Source organism: Paroedura picta, chromosome 4, assembly GCF_049243985.1.
Source record: "Paroedura picta isolate Pp20150507F chromosome 4, Ppicta_v3.0, whole genome shotgun sequence".
Taxonomy (NCBI): Eukaryota; Metazoa; Chordata; class Lepidosauria; order Squamata; family Gekkonidae; genus Paroedura; species Paroedura picta.
This window is the reverse complement of record NC_135372.1, coordinates 81,483,549-81,505,181: the sequence shown is the minus strand read 5'-3', so window position 1 is coordinate 81,505,181 and position 21,633 is coordinate 81,483,549. Positions and strand designations below refer to the sequence as shown.

The following is a 21,633-nucleotide window of genomic DNA, read 5'->3' as shown; positions in this document are numbered from 1 at the left end:
GTAGGCCTTCCTCAAGAAAGCCTATCCCATGGTCCCAGAAACCAAATCTCTCCTGCCGGCACCAACTACGCAGCCAGTGATTCACCTCCATTATCTTCCTCTCCCGACGCATTCCTCTTCCCTTGACAGGCAAGATTGAAGAGAATACCACTTGTGCCCCCATTTGCTTGAGCTTCCTCCCCAGATCTTGATAGTTTTTTTTAATAGGAGCGATGGTATTCAGGGACATGTCAATTTTGGGTCAGACTGTTTTTTAGAATAGAAACTGGCAGCCTTTTAACTTGTCTAAAAAGTGACCCTCTTAAATTTCAATGGTTCCAGACTATTGAACAAAAATTAGTCTCATTGGCATCGATCTGAACTCCCTACTACCTCTGGAAGAAAAATGTATCTTCCGGATTATTAAACAGAGAATATTAGACCATGAGCAGCAGGAACTCATACCTACCCAGCCTCGAGTCTGCTCACCAGCATTCTTTGGCATCACTATGCAGAGAAATATTATGCCTACATATTTGCATCTCCTTGATGTCCCACCCTTGAGAAGAGCTTTTCTCCTGGCACGAATGAATGCTTTCCCCTCAAAGGTCTTAGAGGGAAGATTCCACCGTATCCCATACCATGAGAGACTCTGTCCGTGTGGTTCTGGCTGCCCTGACTCTGTCTCACAAATTTTGTTAGATTGCCCCTTATATGAGCAGTGTCGGGATGAGAGCTTTGTTGCTTTGCTGGGAAACAAGCCTTCTGTAAGTAAATCTATGACCTTGCAATTTGTGCTCTCTGACAAAGACCCAGAGGTAACCATTTTAGTTGCCAGTTTTAACTAAGATGCTTTTATAATATGCTGCCTACCTTGTATTTTATCTTTTATAGTTTATTTAATCATTTTAAGATCTGTTTGGTTATGTAACCCTATTTTATTATTTTGTTGAAATATTAAACCCTATTTATAAACCCATATATAAACCCTATTTATATATGTCTTATACATATTTTATGCCAATAAAAGGTTACTGACTGACTGACTGATTGGGACAAAGTGGGACATGATCTAAGGCTTAGACAGTATTAGAAGTAACTAGAGCTGCATATTTAAAATTAAATCCAGCAAAATGTGGGTTTGGAATAACTGAACTGACATTTCTGTAAGATGTTATCTATACAGAGTAGGTGAAATATTGACACAGAAAAATTGAGGTTATCAAGATGGCCCTTCAGCTTCCATCTAGTCCAGCATTCTGTCTCACACAGTGACCAACCAGTTTCTCTGGACATTCAACAACAGGGAATCCAGTAAGGCTCTTCTTATGTTCTTATCTTGACCCAATCCAAAGCCAGGATGGCCCAAATTCCACCTGCCCTAGTGATCTTCTGTCCATAAAAGAAGGGCTTCATGCGATAGCAAATTGTTCCTTGGTCCAGAGCTCCGCTGCTGACTTCTGAGTTGGAAGTGCAGGTATATTTAGATCTGAGAATTAGGTCACTGGTGTACTATATTATACCATTAGACTTTGGACAGTCTGCAACTCAGTTGCTTATAGTATGAAAGGTATGCTGTACGTTTTCTATTGTTGAGGCCTTATTCAACGGACATGATAAGAGTGATGCATAAAGGCAGAAAGAAGTGCTGATGCATCTATTAAAACAGCATGTTGACGAAAGGACTTGAGGATTCCCAGGACTGCAAACTGGTGGCAACAAAGTATGCACAAGAAATTATAATTCTAATATATAGAGTTTATTATGGCTGAACAAATGGTGCACCCTCAGAAATATCAAGTGTGAACAGGATGCGGTTAATTGTCTGATCATTTCCAAAAAACGACAAGACTTGCTGATATATAAAGATGATGTGCACTTGTGTTCAGCACCTTTAGTATCTTGGCAGAAGAAAATAGGATGCCAAGCTGAGGCCAAGCAAGGCACATAATGAAGACCAGAGGGAGCAACAGTTGCCCCAATAGTCAGGGAGAAGGGCGCAAGCTCCGAAGATGGCCTAACAAACTTGCCAAGGAGGCTGGAATAGGACAGGGAAGTGATTGGTAAAGTCTGATTCCAGAATGATAGTAATGTCCCCTCTACAAAAATGCTAGCATAATCAGAGTCTTTGCTGATTTTCAAATGAAAAGAAATCCAGAGATATAATCAACTGTTGTAATTTAAAGACACAGGGCACATAGAAGATGGGAGTTTACAGAAGGCAGTAACTGCTGGATAGAAGGCAGTAACATTAGAATGTAATACATTTTTTTTCTTTGATGTGTCTATCATGTGATCCAATCTCTAGCTTATCTCATGCTTCTTGGTCCCAAATCTGGCACCTGAATTTATGGCAGGAATCACTTCACTCAGCATAGCAGTTTCATATTGCTCATCTAATGAACCTAACCTCTCCCCCGCCCCAATGTGCACTTAGTTATACCCAAGCCAAAAAATAAACTAGAAATTAGCTGTTTGTGGTCAGCTCATAGGTATCTGAAAGGACCGAAAACACTTGCAAATACTGGGCATAGTAAAAATCTATCTCCCAAATATTTCAGGTTTCCGGCACCAGGAGTCAAAATGGAGAGGAAGCTTGTCTGCCAACAGTTTGGAGGCATTTCCTTCCATTTAAATTTTAAAGGGCCATTATTTTCTATGGGAATACTTGGTCCTCCAAATGTCCTACCCCATAGAAAATAATTACCCTTTAAAATTTAAAAAGACAGGAAAGGACTAACTGCTCATTGGATAGACCTAGGATGTAAGGCTAGGCCTACCAGCCACAGGAAATAATGCAGCCCTTATTTCTTATGAGCAACAGAGAGACCAAGTCTTCCCACAGAAAACAAAGCCCATGGAAACTGCCCAAATGGTCCTGGATTTTCACGACTGCCAAATAACTGACTAAAAAATCCCCAAACAATAAGATGTCCCAAACATTTGTGATAATGAAACTCATGACCTCCCTAAATCTGGGTCAGAAATTAATCCCATTTTTTGATTGCATATTCCTCTGACCTATGCTGAAAAACACTAATATGCTAATAGAATTCTATATTCTGCAATATTAATTTGTACAACAATTCCAGATTTGCATAACTAAAGCAGCAATTAATTTCTATAATTTTTCTAGTCACAAAATTAATGTGTAAAACAGGGCCCCCCAATATAATACCCATGGACACCAGGGTACCCACTGACACCTTTCCTGGTGACCACCCAGTGTGGGTGGGGTCAGGCAGGGCTCTTGCTTAGCAGGGCATTTTATTGGACATCCATTAATTGAGCAGATTAAAATAACTTTGTTTCCATGGCAGCTGCAATCACAGTGTTGTTTTTTGCCTCCTTTTCCAGTGTATTTTTAAAATTACCCCTCTTCTTCCTAACACATGAGCAATTTTGCAGCAGGCTCTACCTTCTATGGTAGCCATTTTGGGGTTACATTCCCCCCCCCACACACACAACTGGTGCTAGAATTCCAAAGGTTTCCACAAGATCAAAATGCTTTGTGTCCCCTTGTATCAAATACAGAATTCTGTGCAGCAGTATAGCTCAGCTTCTGTAAACCTGAATGGATGTAAACTTGTTTTGCACTATATTCTCCACAAGTAATTTACAATGCAACTCTACACCCTGACTTCAGTAGATCTAAAGGGTATAACTGAGTTTAGGACTGCATTATAATACTGGTGCAATCTCTAGTATCTATCTGAGTACAAAGTCTCTACTCAGTGGTAGCTGTGAAGTGAATTTGGAGGCTTCTGCCCAGATTCTAGTAGAAAGTCTGGGTGACAAAAAGAAAGTATCTCAATTGGCCGCATTTGGTATTCTTGCTTGGCAACATTAGCAGACATTAACATATGGTTTATGAAATACCAGATGTCTTTTTGTACAGAATAACTCATCAACTAACAATACAAGAAACTGACAAATACAAGAAAGAGTTGAACGTCATAAAAATAATTATGTACTGCTAGCTTCCCAACCCATAAGGAAAATTAAAGGCTCCACTGTTTTTAAGTTCAGATGACATTCTTGTTTATTTCTCTCTGTTTCTAATCTTTCAAAAATACACACAGTGGATAATATTTCTTAAAAGGTTATGTTGGTTGGTAATATATCTGCTTCGACCCCATGTCAAATAGTATCCCAAATACTACTTCCACATGATATTCAAGATAAGGCTTTAGTGACCCACCACAGAAATAGTCATCATGATTGTGAAGCATTGTGAGTCTTCCCTTGACGAGGCTGCCCCCTTTTTGCCTGCCATCACATCCCAATTCTTTGAGGCTCCTCAAGTCTCAGAACTGGAAAAGGGGGTATTGGGCAAGGATTTCAGCGTCCAGGTTCACCCCTCCCCCAGAGTGTGGCCTTTTGACTAAGGCCAACACCTCCTTCTTTCTCCTTGATCTGAGCCCATTCTGCACACCTGTGATAATACACTTTCAATGTGCTTTTCCAGCTATATTTTCCAGAAAATATAGCTCTAAAGTGTACTGAAAGTTCATTATTTAATAAGCCCTGATATCATAGCCTCCTGCCTCAACAATCCATTTAAACACCAACCTCATAGCCTGGGTCACCATCTGAGCCAGCTACTGCAGCCCTGCTCCCATTAAATGCCCCCTCCAACTTCTCCTGACCTTTTCCTTGCCCTCACAGTCCTGCCTCAATGGGCCTTTCTGCTGGGCTGTCACGTGCTCGCCTTCTAGCAGTTTACTGGGTTGGGGTCCAGTCAGCTCCTGACCCAAGCTGTTCCGGATGAGTTGTTGGTCACGGTTGGGCCACCTGCTTGCATGCCGCACTCCTTTGAGGCCTCTAGTGCTTTGGAGCCTTCTGCAGCCCTGGAGAGGATGACCCCATCCTCCAACATCCTTAATACTGCTACTTCTGGGAGTACTGGGTCTCATTTCTTGATCAGCCAACACATTATCTGTCCTTCCCATTGAACCCATCTGCACCACTAGCACCTCCTTCAGGAGTGTGTGTAAGGGGGTCATCTGGTTACATTGGACTTGGCTATGGTGGAGCAAGACATAGGAGCATGGTGGAGAAGGCCAGAAGAGGTGCAACTAGCTTCAAACAATCACTCACTACAAGCCCCTAAGGTTTGCTGTGAGTGGCTAAATCATTTGCAAAAATTCCTGGACACAAGATAGAACTTATGTCATGGAATTATGGCTCCCAGGTGGGGGCTACTATCACCATGCCCAGGGTGAATAAAGCAGTGTTGCATGGTAGATTTGTTTAGCTGTTGGTGAGAAAGAGCCAGGTTTCATCAGAAAAGCATCCTAAAGGGTTACATGGGATAGTATGCCTATTATATATACTTGGTGCACAGCTCCTATATAGAGTCATGCCTCTGCAATCCATTATAAAATAAAATCTGCTTAGTGGGAGATATAACTATATTTTGGAGATTTGCCAGGACATTCCACTAAATCAGGCATAGAGAATTTGTGACCAGGGCTGGTTCCAGGTTTTGGGGTCCCTGGAGAAGCTACTGACCCCTCCCAGGTACAGCTCGGACACAGACAGAAAAGGCAAGTGGATACAAGTTGCCGCTCCTAATTGACATGCCTTAATGATTGTGGAGCAGCTATTGTTGGCCAGCCTGCCCTCTCCCTCTGGTTATGGCTGCTCCTCCTCCTAGTAGGAGCCCTCATCTGATAGAGGAAGAAGCTACCACCTCCATTGGGGGTGCATTTGTTTTGAGGGTGGGCAGCTCTGCTGCACATAGACCCCCAGTGTACCACTATCACCATCCAGAAAGAGATAGTAGGCTGCCCTCACTTCAGTTGCACAGAGGCTGGCCTCTCAAGGCCAAGGGGCACTGGCAGCTGCCAGCAAACCCAACACCAGCCCTGCTTGCAACTCAACAAGCCACCCAAGCACCCCCCCCCGGGTCAGGTGATCATCAATGTCTTGTCACTGAAAGCATCATCATGTGTGCTTCCATACACAGATCACTGCCAAAACCTCGCCCATCAAGTGGCCAGTGATCTATGTGGGGCCCCAAAGTTTCATGAGACCCAGTCATCTTGCAAGCTGGGAGGGTAGGAAGAGGTTTTCCTACACTTGTCCCACATACATATGCATTCTAAGATCACCTCCCAATAAGCAAAATTTTTACTTGCCTTTGTCTTTTTAGTTGAAGGCAGATTTTGGTTTCTTTAATTTTAGTTTAGCTTAATAGGATCTGACCTGCTCTAGTTCCAGTAAAATTCATACCCTCTTCTACAGACAATCTGTGGAATCATCACAATCCCCATTTTGGTTTTTTTGGTTTTTTTTTCCATTCTGAGGATTAGACATCCAGTTAAGTGTAATGGTTGTGCTTTTACTATTCCCCATCTATACTCATTCAGTTGTTCAAAGACATCCAACACTACAAAACTATTTGATAGTGCATGCCTGTAAAAAAATCTTTCCATACAACAGCAAGTCGCAGGCTCTGGATGCTTTCCCATAAGGCTTCAAGTGGCTTTTTGTAAACTAGTTTGTAATGTGATTATAAAACTTTCATTGTCCAGAAAACACATTCATGTTACAAATACTTTCTATTCTAGATTATCAGTGATCACATGTCTACAGACTTTGCACCAAAGAGATTCAAAGCTGACTATTCAGGTATGAATGCATTCTCTGAATGTCAAGGCCTGCTTTTGGTACTGGGAAGAAAGCGATTAGTAGCAATGGGAAACTAAACCATTTCCTTTGCTGAGAATAAGGGAGCATTAGTTTGATGAGAAGGACTAGAAGAGTGTAGGCCAGACAATCAGGGAACTGTTTCAACAAAAAAAGATGCATTCCATTGGAATGACAGGGTTCTTTAAAACAAAAAACTTGAACGCACAAATTGCGTAAAAACTTTGTGCTGATAATGAGCTGAATCTCAGAGCGCACACATCTGTGTATACAAGATGGGTTCCAGATCTTGCTTACTTCCTGTTTCAGGAGAACAAGCTGCAAAACCCAGTTATTTCACAACACAAGTGCCATACGTATCAAATTGCAAAGCCACGCTATATTTTATGAATGATGCTAATCTTCTTCCTAGCAGAAAGGTGACGGCAGTTTTGCTTCTGAAGCTAGGTTGGGTTGATTATGAAAGAATAGAAGTCTTCTTGCTGAAAGCTATAAGAAAGGGGAACTCTCTCCCTCTTGTTCTGAGGATCACTGTCATTTGGTCTAGGAAACAGAGCCTTCTTCATTTGAGTTAACTTTTTCTTGCCATCTCCCACTGCCTTTTCCACTAAAGACAATGGGAAGCTAAGGTGAAGGGAAGCTAAGATGATTTTGTCAAACTAATACTTCAAATAAAATTTACATTATTCAGAGCAAGAGACAAACGAGCTCAGGGTACAGCCATGAGAAAAAAGGATTAAACCTCTTAAATATTCTACTGCTCTCTGCAGGACACACTGAGAACTGCTGGACTGAATCCCATCGAGTGTGCAACCTAAATTAAAGGTTAAACTAAAATATGAATAGCAGTTCAGAAACTCATGCCAGCATTTAAATTAAAATTTAATTACATTTGACAAAATTGAGCACAATACAGGAAAAGTTATTAAGCCCCACAGTTGACTAAACACTCCCATGGATCAAAAGTTCTCCCTGTGCATGCTTCATCAAAATGGATGGAATTGGTATAAGAGCACAACTACGCAATACTCATTTGTTTACATAGTGTTCCAGGATACAGCTCCAACTGCATTTTCTTTTAACATTAAATTCTGAAGTTATCTAGTGCAGCGGTCTGCAAGCTTCCGCTTGCTGCGGACCGCTGCGGTGTAGTGGTCGGAGAGGGCGGCCCGGGGGCCCGCGCACGCGTGGCAGCCCCAGCGCAAACGCGCATGCGCGGACGGCCGCGCACGTGTGTTTGTGCCCGACAGGGGCGCAAACGCGCGTGTGCGGCAGTCCGTGCATGCGCGTTTGCGCTGCCGCCATGCTGGCGGCCGCGGCTTCCCCTCCCGGCCCCTCCGAGCCGCGAGCAAATCGGCCGCTAAAGCGGCCGATTAGTTTGCAGCTCGGCAAGCTTCTCTTCCCTCCCCTCCCAAAGCGAGAAGCTTTGGCGGCCGATTTGCTCGCGGCCTGGCGAACTTCTCACTTCGGGGGGGGGGGAGGGAAGAAGGAGCCGCGGCCCGGCGCCGAGGCCTTCGTGGTCCGGCGCCGGGCTGCGGCCCGCGGGTTGGGGACCACTGATCTAGTGTATTCAGGTACTCTGGAATTTGGTTTTCTGAATAATAATCTAGATACACCTTTACAGTTCCCAGTCTGAAAACTGCCCAGGAGAAAATGTAGTCCTACATTCGGTATCCAGTTCTTCTTCAAGCTTCCTTGCCATAGCAGTAATGGCACCAGCAGCCCTGCCAGGCCCTCTCCCACCTTCTCATGCCAGTTTATGGCTTGGTACCTTGGCAGCTGCCCCCTTCCCCTTGGTCATTAGCAAGTCCACTAAAGGGAGTGTAATTTGGGCATAGGACAAAATGAAATCATGGTAAAAATCATGGCCTTGGGAGCATGCTGAAAACTTACAGAATGAGTTGGCTGATTCACTGGTTTGGGCCTCTGTTCAGAGCCTGGTCCCTGGTGTTGTTACTTAATTTCATAATCACATTTACAGGAAGGGAGTCAAATAGACATGGCCACATGGGGCTACCTTATACTGAATCAGACTATTGGTCCATGAGGGGCAGTATTACCTGCACCGATAGGCTGCAGCTCTCCAGGGTTTCAGGTAGAGGTCTTTCACATTGTCACCACCTGATCCTTTTTGGTGGAAAGATCTGGGATTGAAACTTAGACCTTCTGCGTGCCAAGCACATGCCCTGCCACTGAATCACACTCCCTCCTTTTTAGAAGCATTTGTTCTTTTAAGCATTTGTTCTTATATATGAAAATGTATCACCTGATTGAGACAGATTCACTCTCAGTTATTCTTACCTAGCAACTCAAAATTTCATATACAGAGATGCTATCTGTACATGAGCCCAACCACAAACAATGACTGAATCACAAACCTTTTTTGAATGGTTGGCCTGTGACAGAGGTAAATAACAATATCCACATGCTGTTCTCAAGCAATTTCAATTATGCTGTGCAAGTTACACAGCTACACAAAAAGGTAGAATAGAGAAGAAGAGCTCATTTTTTTCTACTATGCTTTTCACTACTCGAAGGAGTCTCAAAGTGGCTTACAATCATCTTCTCTTCCTCTCCTTACAACAGACACCCTGTGAGGTAGGTAGCGTTGAGAGAGCTCTGAGACAACTGTGACTGGCCCAAGGTCATCCAGCTGGCTACATGTGGAGGAGTGGGGGATCAAACCTGGTTCTCCAGACTAGAGGCCACTGCTCTTAACCGCTATACAAAACTGGCTTTCTCTGGAGATGGGAGAATCAGGGCCATTCTGCACAGCATTGTGTAACGCTATTTATTCTCATTATTCACGACGTCATACACAATCTGCAACAGTCCCGCAAAAATCACTTCGTTGTAGCTATTTTCAGGGAATCCACAAGAGTGGATTCCCCTTTAAAAAAACGCTAGACTCTTGAGAACAACCTGCAACACATCCGAAAAAGACATGTGCATTCTCAATACAGCGGTAGCAAGCATGTCCCTCCCTAATCTCTTGCTTCCGGTGTTGCAAGTCGGAAACTTGTGTGTTACGAGAGCAGCGCTAGTGGGAGAGCCTTTTTTTCGATTGAACCAGCTGTGTGCGTTACCGAGACCTGCTGCTTTTGCTTGCTCAGACTTAGCAAAATTGCCCATTGTGTGGAATGGCCCTCATAGTGGACTACTGGATGCAAAATAAATCAGTAAGAATAGTGGAATGACATCAAGAATGCTAAACAGAAACACTATACTACATTAAATAATATCTGTACTCGATGTGCATTTGATTTATGCATTAAGAATACATACCCATGGTAGCCGAGAATATTACAATTCCCAATACGTTCATGCCTTCACTGGTACCTGGTTCAGATTTGTAAATCACTTCTGGTGATGGTGTGATATCCAAGGCAAAATTTTGAATGTTGGATCCATTTTCATCCTGAACACCATAGATTATGATTCGACGAGTGGTGCTTTCAGATGTTACCTTGTTGGCTTTGACAATAGGGATGCTTTTGGTTCGGTACTGAAACAGCAGACATAATTTCCATTATATTGGGGAGGTCACTCTTTCTGGGTTTTTTTTCAATGGGAGTGCCTAGAACTTTTCTAAAGTGAAATCTAGTTACAAAAAGTGCAAAACATTTTAAAGATATAGGGATCTTTCTCAAATGGCAAAATCATAGGGGAAAGTTGTAACTTGATGATAAAGAACATTCCTGTGCAAGCTTATCAATTTACCTACACTTTAGGGGAAATGTAATGTCAGTAAAGTTTTATTTATTATTTATTTATTTTTCAATGTATATACTGCTGCTCCCTGAATAGTCTTGCAGTAAAACATTAAAATACAATAAAACTCCAATAAAATCCTCCCAAATTACAACAGCAAAAGCAGCAGTGGTCACATCATCTTAACCCAATCCTATCCCACCTTGTTCAACCAGTGTCCAAGTTCTCTTCCGGTGAGAGTGGAAGCAGTTTTGATAAGCCTTGGGGGGATCCTTAGTTGGACTACTGGGACTCTGACCTGGCCTCAACCATACGCCTGGTGGAAGAGCTCCGTCTTGCAGGCCCTGCGGAAAGCTGACAACTTCAGCAGGGCCCTCAGCTCTTCCGGGAGCTCATTCCACTAGGTTGGGGCCAGGACCGAAAAGGCCCTGGTCTAAGTCGAGGCCAGGCAAACATCCCAGGGGCCCGAGACAACCCCTCCTAATATGCTCTAACCCTCCTACCCAGACTGGCTGTTTCATCTAAAATTGCCTTTGTACATTAATTCTGTTTTAACAGGGATTTCAGGTGATGAAACTGGCAATCCAGTTCTGTCTTTTTCCAGAACGCTTTTGTGATGATTTTTGGTTTCTTTTGAATGAATGAAACTGCATCTCTAGCCTCTAATGTAAGCCCCTGCAGGGCCCTTAGCTCTTCCAAGAGCTCATTCCATCAGGTAAGGGCCAGGACTGAAAAGGCCCCGGCCCTGGTCAAGTCGCCATGGCTGAGATTGAGATTTGTGAAAGATTTCCTGTCTCTTTAATTTCAATTTATCAACAATGCAGGTTGGATTAGGACTGTAGCCTCAGCAGTGAGGAAGAAGGGGTTAAAACTTCTCACAGTTCCATTTTTCCAGACCTAAATACCTCCTATGGTCACAAAAGGGGAAGATTTATACCCCTCTTCTTCAGTCTTAATCTTCCCTAAGGAAAAGAGACCTGATTACAGAAGGCTCTTTCCTCTTGTTGGATTTTAGCCAGTAGAGAGTTTGGCTTTGAAGTTAATCCACCTAGAATTCCCACACACCCTTTCTTCAAAACCTCAAGCTTCACCAGGCTTTCCCCCCTTTTTTTGCAGGAGCGCTACAGTACAAGGGTGCTGAGGAAAGATTCAGGTGGGTAGCTGTGTTGGTCTGAAGCAGTAGAACAAAGTTTGAGTTCTGTAACACTTCCCATAACCTTCCCTGGCCAGAAAAATCGGAGCTTTAATAATTAGTTTTACATAGAGCCAATTTACATAAATAACCTGGACAGCACCTAGGGAATGCCTGTGGTGAAAATATCTTATAATTAAAAATGGAATGGGAGGGGCTGTGTTCTTACAAATGATGACATGCCTGCACTTGCCAGGGCTCAAGCATACAACAGTTTTTCATAACTTTCATAAGTTTCTTTTACAATTACTTTGGGCAAAGCCCACTGGAATTAGTAACTCTGCGTGGGATTACACTGTATATCTGTCTGTCTTTCGTACCACAGGATTCTTTTTATATGTTTTGCCGCTTTCAAAGGACTCCCTTTTTCCTTTGAGGAAGATGTTGATACTTTTTAAACACTTTTTGTTAATGTGCATCCAAAAAAAAAAAACACACAAAGAGGAATTACTATGGTCACTTTGCTAATTCATCTGCTCCAGAAGTAGAACGCTAGCATCCACGTTGGGTCTGGGCTTCCCTATAGTTACAGCTCATTTCCAAACTACAGCTCATTTCCAATTCTCGTGGAGAAAAGGATGCTTTGGAGGATGAATTCTATGGCATTATACCCCACTGGCTACAGTACACCCCACAGAGGCCTGTGTCCTCCCCCAGGCTACACCCCCAAATCTCCAGGAACTTCACAGCCTGGATTTGGCAATCCTACTCCTGACCCACCACCAGTGGTTAGGGGGGACTTGGCAACCCTATTCAGAAGTCAGTCAGGGCACTGCTGGGTACCTCATAGCAGACGGACAAAAGCCTTCAAAATGGTGTAACAGTAGGTGTTGGGAGTGGATAAGATATAGCATTTCACTTGTGCCTCCCAAAGCAAAATTCATGTTGCCTAACAATGATTCTGTTCATGAAATGTTACTCAGGTACCAAAACCTGAAAGATCCCACTAGCCAGCATTTATAGTTGGTAGGTTGAATGTGGTCACAAGCTGTGCGTATTTGTTTTATGGCATAGTCACATGCTGTATATATAACATAAACCATGGAAGACATATTGCAAAACAAGTAAAACCACACCTACAATCAAAGAATCATAGAATAATAGAGTTGGAAGGGATCTTCTGGGTCATCTAGTCCAACCCCCTGCACTGTGCAGGACACTCACAACCCTGTAACCTGCCACCCCCTTGAGCCTTCACAGAATCAGCCACTCTGTCAGATGGCTATCCAGCCTCTGTTTAAAAATCTCCAAAGATGGAGAACCCACCACCTCCCGAGGAAGCCTGTTCCACTGAGAAACCGCTCTGTCAGGAACAACTTCTGGATGTTGAGACAGAATTTCTTTTGAATTAATTTCATCCCATTGGTTCTGGTCCGTCCCTCTGGTGTAAGAGAGAACAACTATTCTCTATATGGCAGCCTTTTAAATATTTAAAGATGGTTATCAGATCCCCTCTCAGTTGTCTCCTCTCCAGGCTAAACAGACCAAGCTTTCCCAACCTTTCCTCATATGTCTTGGTCTCCAAACCCCTCACCATCTTTGTTGCCCTGCTCTGGACATGCTCCATTTTGTCTACATCCCTCTTCAAGTACCTCTTGCAGGGCACTGAGAAATAAAACATTCATGATTTATTATGATTGTGCCTACTAACAGGCAACATCTGGCTTGTTGGTCTCTAAAATTATTATTACTAAATAAGATTGGGGACATTCACACCAATTAGGGAAAAAAACCTGTCCTCCTCAACTCAATCCTTCTTGAACCAATAGGCTTGCATTGGGCCCTGGTAAGCCCTATAGGTTTTATCCAATCTTATTTTCTTGCTTATTTGAAGATGCTCTCTAGCGTATTATTAACTGTGATCCACTCACCTGTTTAAAAGTGGCCTCAACAAGGTTTGAAGGAAACATGTTCCTGAAAACAGATAATAAATATATTGCCATGAGATTACATATAATTTATATTAATTCAAAATCAATTGACTAGTAAAGAAGTTTGATTGTCCAGCCTTTTCTAATGCAGAACCTGTAACCAGCATTTTTTCCTAAAATAGAAACATATGTTAATTGAAGACTCGCCAGTGCTACTAATGAAGTAGTACAAAAAGGCCATCTTGTTTCTCTCAAGTAGTTTTTTCTAGATTCATACACAGTGTTGTTCTCTATGGTTTCCCTACAGTTATAGAACTGCAAAACTCTACCCAAGCCCCAACATCTTATGAATGCATGGCATAAAACTAGTTTGCTTGTGTTCATGCAAGATGTCAGTTATCCATTATGGCAGCGAGCCCCAACCCCTGGTCTGTGGACCGGTCCTGGTCCGTAGATCAGTCGGTATTGGGCAGTAGCTCCAGGCAATTTGCTAAAAACGGCCATTAAGGTCTTATCAGCCGTCCCTTAAGACTACCCTCCCCCTCTCCCCCTGGCCTCAGCAAAATTTTCAAGCATTGACCGGTCCCCAGTGATAAAAAAGTTGGGGTTCACTGCATGATGGCATTGCATTCAGCAACAAATGTAAGTTATACATACAATAACCCATGAGGCCTTCTTCAGTGTTCTAAATAATAACACACATTGAAAGTATAAAATAACTGTTCCAGGAAAGGCAGGTTGTATATGAATCAATGGGATAATGTAGCTTCAAATAATATTTACAAAGTTTGGCTGAATCAGGCCTATGTGTATTGAGGAGCCCATACCTATCAGAGATAATAACTTTGTACAACCATTCTCCTCTATTCACAGTGTATGTCCAGGACTGAAACAAGTGGTTATTTATTGTAGGTGTGATCAATATTTTGGTCTAGTGGTTTATTGAATGTATAACTTATATTTTTGCTGTGTGCAATTTCTTAATGGATGTGACACCCACTATGTCTTTATTTAAATTATAGCTTAATTTGTGAAAGATAATTGATCTGGAATAAGAGATTCCCACTGAGGATTTTTCTTTAACCTGAACTGAAGGCGATCTAGGCATGTGGTATCATGACAAATTTCAAAAAGGAATATGCACTGAGTCTCCCTGGCTGCAGCGACTGTAATTAGCAGCATTACAATGTAACTGGGACTACTCGAGAGCAGGAATATCAGATGGTTAGTAGCTAGATTTAATGTTAGCCAAATTTGTGGAGGATTACAGCATTTTATTTCTTTATCATTCTTTATCCAGCAGGAATTACAACTGCTCCTCTTAATACGGGAGTCTGGAATTTTTCCAATATATTTTAAATAGATTGGTTTGTAGTTAATTTTTTTATTTTCTAGCATGCACCATTCTTTGAGGGTAGTTTTGTTCAAAGGTGGTCTGGTGGGAGGATGTCCTTAATGTTCTTGGAAAAAATCATACAAGAAAGCAAAGACGAGTAAAGCAATTTGCACTGACATATCTGCTCATTGTTGTTGTTGTTAGGTGCGAAGTCGTGTCCGACCCATCGCGACCCCATGGACAATGATCCTCCAGGCCTTCCTGTCCTCGACCATTCCCGGAGTCCATTTAAGTTTGCATATCTGCTCATAGAATAGTGCAATTTCTTTATACCAGAAAGGTGTATTGGCCTAGTTGGTGGGCAAATGCTGACCACTCCAGAGAGAGGGGAAATGGTACAATGGAAAAGGTTCTAATGTGCACTGGAATAAGAATGCAATAGGGTTCCATGTAACCCCCCCGACCAGGTTTTGTTATACAGAAACATAATTTGGGGAAAAGTTAACTTGACAGATAAAAAAAATGATCAGAGGTTTTGTTGGCTGTATCAGAGTTCTGTGGAAACTCCAAAGTCCCATTTTAGTACAGACTGCTTTTTAAAAGCCTTTTCTCCACAACATAGAATAAAGGACAAATACTATAGGAATTGGCTGTTGTAGGTATTCCAAGCTGCATGATTGTGGTCTGGAAGTTTTACTTTCTGACGTTTTGCCAGTAACTGCGGCTGGCATCTTTAGAGGCAGAACACAACAAAATGGAAATCTCTCTGTGCCAAAGTGGCATTCCCATCTTGCTATCCTACCTCTAAAGATGTCAGCCACAGTTACCTTCGAAATGTCAGAAATTAAAACTATCAGACCATGACCACCTTGTCCGGAATACCCACAACAGTCAGTTCATTCTGGCTGCAAAAGTCTTCAACTATAGGAAATTTCAATGACAGTTTTGATGGGACTGCAAACAGTATTTCAGAGGCAGGAGAGACCTACCGGCATGGTCTCTGGTGTTCTCATATTTGTTAAGAGACAGATTCCACATTTTTGAAGAAGACTGGTTGAATCTATTGAATCTATGAAAGCTTATGCTAGAATAAAAGCTAATTAGTCTTTGAGATGCCATAAGATTCCTGTTTAGTTTAGTTTTTAGTTTTTTTAGTGCTAAGTCAGGATCTGAAAATGGACATAATAAACCTTAAGAGTAGTTTGCTAATCTGTTGGCTTCGGTTGATAGAGTGACTAACAATGCTATTGTGGGGTAGGATTTATATAGCTACCTTCAGTAAGATAAAGCTTTAAGAGTTTGTTCTTCCAGGAGTGTCCTAGCTGAAATGGAACTCTTTTGGAAACATATGTAGTTTCAATATTTAGTACATATACTCCAGTGCTGAGGAATCCTAATATACATTCATCTAAAATCTGTTGTGTTACCATGTACTTAAACCTGTGCCAGTACCCAATAATGGCAGAGAACCAATAAGGCGCACATAGAGCTAATTTCATGACTGATGTCACAAACTTCTATTGAATGTTCATCAGAAATTCTAAACTGTGCATTGAATGAAGCAGAATTCTTAAAAGAGCAGTCTCAGGTTCAGTTTGGATGTAAATAAATGCTGTTCTGTGATTGAATTGCTGGTTGCAAGAAAGACATGGTAAATCTAGACTTTTATAAAAAAGATTGGAACACTCTACAACTTTAAAGTAAATTTATTTGGGCAACACACTTCATGATGATACTGTTTCTGCATTTCATCTTTCATTTCTCTAGAACCCTGTTTTTGCCTAGAATTTAAAATTGATTTATATTATATAGCCTTTCATAACACAGTCTTTAGAAACTGCACTGTGTGATATGGATGACTGATATCTACTATTGAGTTTTGTCTCTTTTAAAAAATAATACCCCCCACGGTTATTTTATATACCATTTGATGGTATTTAATATTCATCAGAATTGATGAACTTGTGTATGTATGTGAGAGAAGGAAGGAAAAAGTCATTCCAACAAAGTATGCTGTTCTGCCCATGAGTGCAGGTAAACACAAGAACTGTCACTTTACAATAAATATAATGCAATTTTTAAAAAGTTGATCGACAAATTTGTGTTTGTAATCTTTACTGAATCAAATAGAATTCTCAGGTATCTTATTCGAGAAATATTTCTTCAGGGATTACCTAGACTTGATTTAAAATACTTATTTCAATTATTATTTTGATATTTTGCATCAGTGTGAGAAGATCTGATTTATCTCTACTAACCAGTCCCCTGGAGGGCTTAGTATTGTACACTTATAATCACTGGTAGTCATCTGAAATTTTCATTATGGTGTCCTATTAGTTCACATTTCATTTATTACTTAAATATTTATACTGATTTTCTCCTCAACAGGGCCCCAGGCAGGTTAAAACATTATTTTTCCCTTCTCTATTTTATCCTCACAACAACTGTCCTGGAAGCTGTGAGAGAATGACTAGCCCAATGTCACCCACTAATTTTTCCTAGCTCTCAAAGCACCCACAATCAAACCAGTGCACATATAGTACTGCACATCACTCCCTTGCATTGTGGAATAAAGACCATTATAACATCTAATCACCTACTGACATAGCCAGGATATCTTGTTTTCCATGTTTGGACTGAGGCACCTGTCTTTGGCCATTCAAGGCAAAACTTTGACAGACAGCTCACTTTCTTCCAGTATTCTTGTTATGCCATTCTGGGTGCAAAATGGTATTCTAGGCAGTATGTTTGCAGTATTTCCCTTCCTCTCCCCCAGTGGACTCTGGCTCTTACTTCTTGTATTCCTAGTCCCCAGTTTGCTGTTTCCCTGTTTTAGCAGAGATAATATTTGCAAAATCTGGGATCATTAACTATTGCTGCTGATCATAACTCAACATATAAAAGGTATAACACACCCAAGTATATAGGTAAATGACTGCAGCAGAACAAAAGAAAAATTGGGCTATACCTCATTCACAAGCAAAACCACACACACCTCAAGCCATCTGAACCAATGGGGGTAATCACATTTTACAGTTTTAAGAGGGAACATAGTTGGGTTAGTCCATGCGGAACAAAATAAACATCAGTGTCAGGGAAACTGTGTCTTTCATTACAAATTAACTCTTTAAAATGCAGTATGTAAACATTTCAATTTGTCAGAATAGATGTCATTTTTCTGGATTAAGGGGAAGTTTCTCACATTTCTCAAAGTACACAATATTTTGTTTCATGAATCCAAACAATACAATTACAAAGTATTTGACTCTGTGGTGAAAGTGAGGAATGAGCACAGCCGGTGGACAAAGAATGGATAATGACTTTAAAAATGATTCTGTATATAGAGCCTCATAATCAGTAATAAAAACAGAATGGACGTGGCCAATAATAATTTCCTGTAAATTTTCTGTTCGGAGATTCCAATTTGCACTGGGGCATCAGTCACTCATTGAAGACTTGAAAGAGCCCCCTGCCCAATCATGGATTCTCCCTTTCCTTTAAGGATTGGCTAATTTAGTCAAAGGATATATACACAGACTGAGCTGGATAAAATGGAGCAAACTGACAAACTATTAATAGTAACCATGAGGAAGCACTAAGATAGTGAGGGTGAGAAGAAAAGTAGACAGAGGTCTTAAATTAGCATGGAATTTGGCTTCACAGCAGGGTAGGGTCCGCAGGCTGCACCATGTTGAATTGCATGCTGTGAAAGCAAAAAGAGACCACTCACAGATTGATTCCTATAGGATTATAACAGGCTCTAAATATCTAACTGTAGGTATAAACTTTTATTAGTCTCCTGTGATAAACAGTTTTAATTATGATTTCCAGATCTAAACAAAATGGACTTTCTTTTAAAGGCAATATACAATAAGAATTAAAACACTGTCTTTCCATATAATGAAGAGAGATCTCTGTTCAATTTTTAAATTGAATAGCATAGACATACAACACAAGGACTCACTTATTTTAGATTGTTTTATACATATTATCTTAATTCACTATTATCTCTACTTTATACCAATTCTTAACTTATTTGTTCTAAGCAAGATTACTAAAATATAAAAAGCCAGAACCCATTTGAATGGTTGGGAAAATTTACCACAAATGTATAAAATGTTGCAGCTAAATGAGTGACAGGTCTGCTATGTCTTCTAATAAAAAGAGGTAGTGTCTCCATATAATCTTTATTTTGGAAGAATTAAAAGATTTCCATAAAAGGATAACATCAGGAATTTTTCTCTCTTACTGTCTGGAATAATGACTGGTAGTTCACTCTAAAAAATCCAAGGTCATTTTTTTTGGGGGGGGGGATCTCATGTACATCACAAGGAGTTCCCCTGTTATAAATACCTTCGTTTGGCTAGAGATTAACTTGGTCAGTATAAGCTGTTCATGTTAAAAGATTGGTTACAGTGCCACCAAATATTAGCTGTTGTTTCTTTTATTCATCTAGGGCTCAGTATATTCCAGCTGCCATCAAACCATTTAATGCCAAGGTGGCTGCACAAAGTGTATATGGGGCTGGTATCTGGATTGATAAAACAGAGGAGTCCTTGGATTCAATTCTTCTTCAATGTCTACATTCCATCTCTAGAATACTGAATTGTGTAGCTGGGGGGGGGTCTTCAAGGTGACTTGGGACAGCCATCTCTTGAAGCTCAGGAATGGTTGAAGTTTTTCCCCACTAAAGTTAAAATTATGCACTCTGATACCTCAGCTTAATCAGACAGGACTCTTACTTTTCCCATTGGGATAAACTTGTTGAACAAGGACTCCTTGGACTTCCTCGGATTTAAAAGTACAGAAAGTTAGGAGAATGAATAAGGAACCTCTATTTAAGTATGAGTCATTATTTAAGTTTTCTCATTAATCTCACTGATGCATGCCCAACAAACAGATTTCAAAATCCATTTAAAATTCTGAATTTACCCCAAAGTTTGAGGAGAGTGGGGAAAAAACAAATTCCTGGTTCTGCTGAGCTTTTGCAAAGCTTCACATCAGATACATGAATATAGTGACTAGGATTGCCAGGTGTCCCCACTCTGGCCACTGGCAAGGGATGGGGAAGAAGAGTTGCAAGATCCAGTCTGGGAAACTCCTGGAAATCTGGGGATGGAGCCTGGGTAGCACAGGGACCTCAGTCCACACTCCATTTTTTCCAAGGGAACTGATCTCTGTAGTCTAGAGCGGGGGTCGTCAACCCCCAGTCCGCAGCCCAGTAATGAGCTGCGAAGGCCTCGTACTGGGCTGCCGGTGGCCATGCCTGCCTCTCCCCCCGGCAGTGAGAAGTTCGCCAGGCCGCAAGCGAAGCGGCATCCAAAGCGGCCGCCTAAGCAGCCACCAAAGCGACCACTTCACTCGCGGTCCGGCTAGCTGCTCGCTGCGAGAGGGGGGAAGAGGTAGGCACGGCTGCTGGCACGCTGGTGGACACAAACGTGCATGTGCAGCAACTCTGGGTGTGTGCGTTAGCGTCCCTGCTGGTGCAAACGTACATGCACGGCAAGCATGCATGCGCAGCAACTGCGCTTGCACGTTTGCACTCAGCTGCCGCGCATGTGCGGCGCCTGGGCCGCCGGCTCTCCCTCACCCCCGGAGGCAGTCCTCAACCGCAGAAAGGTTGGGGACCGCTGGTCTAGAGATTAGATGTAATTCTAGGCACCACCTGGAATTTGGCATCCCAGGAGGAGAGACAATCCAAAAGGTAGGCTTTACTAGTAGACAAAATACAGAACTGAGGAAAGTGTCAGTTCCCTTCTCTGCTTGTCCAGTACTCACTGGCTTCCTATTGATAGCACACAGCGTCTTCTGTTCCATGAATCCTTTATTTCACAGGTTTACAGCAACACAGTATTGCTGTCTGATAGCTAGGAAATTTCATAGCAACTTTGTTGCAAGAGAAAAATTTTTAATTCCTACTACAAATGAGAAAGCATTTCGGGTTCACAGCTGGCAGGTGACAACCCTCCAGGAGAAACCAGGCTGAAAGGATGGACTTGCTAGTGTCAGTCTGATGAGCAACGTCAATTCCAGTACAAAATTGGAAGTGACGTCTTTATTATGGCTCTTGTTGCTAACTATATTAGATTGATAATGTAGTAAATGTAGTGTAAAGAAGGAATGAAGGCCACTAGGTATAAACAAAGTAGCTTAGACGTATTTTAAGGGAATGAATGTGAATTTTCACTTGCTCTTTTTGCCTAGACGTTTTTCTGAATGTACATAATGCATTTTTGTGCTACTTTGTATTTCTTACTTCTAGGTGCTCAGTGAAATGTACAGGCCCAGACGAACTTTGCTTCATATTGTGCACAGAGCCTTCAGAGCAACTCCATGGTAAGGTCTAATGGCCCTAAATCCCTACGTTCATTTTCTATATGTTATGACCTTGAAAAAGGAACGTTGGTGCTCTTTAAAATGCACTTATGAGCAGCATTTAATGCTGGAGGAGGGAAGTCAATGGAGGGTTCAAATTTCCCCTCATCACGCCAATTCCCCAGGGCAACAATGCACAAACTATCCCTAGCAGCTTGGGGACAAGTAAAGGAGGTGTGCAATATTTTCAGCTGTGAACTTTAGAAAACTCTGTCAAGGCAAATAAATTGAGTGATATAACACACTATCCTTTATTGTACGAATCCCACTTCAACTGATCTTAGAGTGGTTAGTATCATAGGTGTCAACTCATTGCTTCCATTCTAAGCACCCACTCATACAATACTTTGGTTTCTATTATCATAACACTTCTTCCTTTTAGAAGAGATTATTACTGTCTTTAGCCAAAAGGTTTAATTGATGTAGCCATTGGAAATGATGTCCAAAACCTTATCTGAACTCTCACAGTCACTTACTGTATCAATAGGTGATATGTCTTGAGCCTCTAGTTCATT

The 21,633-nt window shown here is 41.6% G+C and overlaps 1 protein-coding gene across 6 annotated transcripts in view; it reads right to left on the bottom strand.

Moving 5' to 3' along the window:
- SLC1A7 (solute carrier family 1 member 7) overlaps positions 1 to 21,633 on the bottom strand; it is a 78,550-nt gene that overhangs the window by 26,336 nt on the left and 30,581 nt on the right. For 5 of the 6 annotated variants that reach the window (XM_077333697.1, XM_077333693.1, XM_077333699.1 and 2 more), the window contains 2 exons: positions 13,408 to 13,450; positions 9,919 to 10,138 (listed from right to left, as the gene is read on the bottom strand). In XM_077333697.1, coding sequence (XP_077189812.1) covers positions 9,919 to 10,138; positions 13,408 to 13,450 — 263 coding nt within the window. The remainder of the gene's footprint in view (positions 1 to 9,918; positions 10,139 to 13,407; positions 13,451 to 21,633) is intronic. The other variant, XM_077333695.1, reaches the window with a different exon arrangement.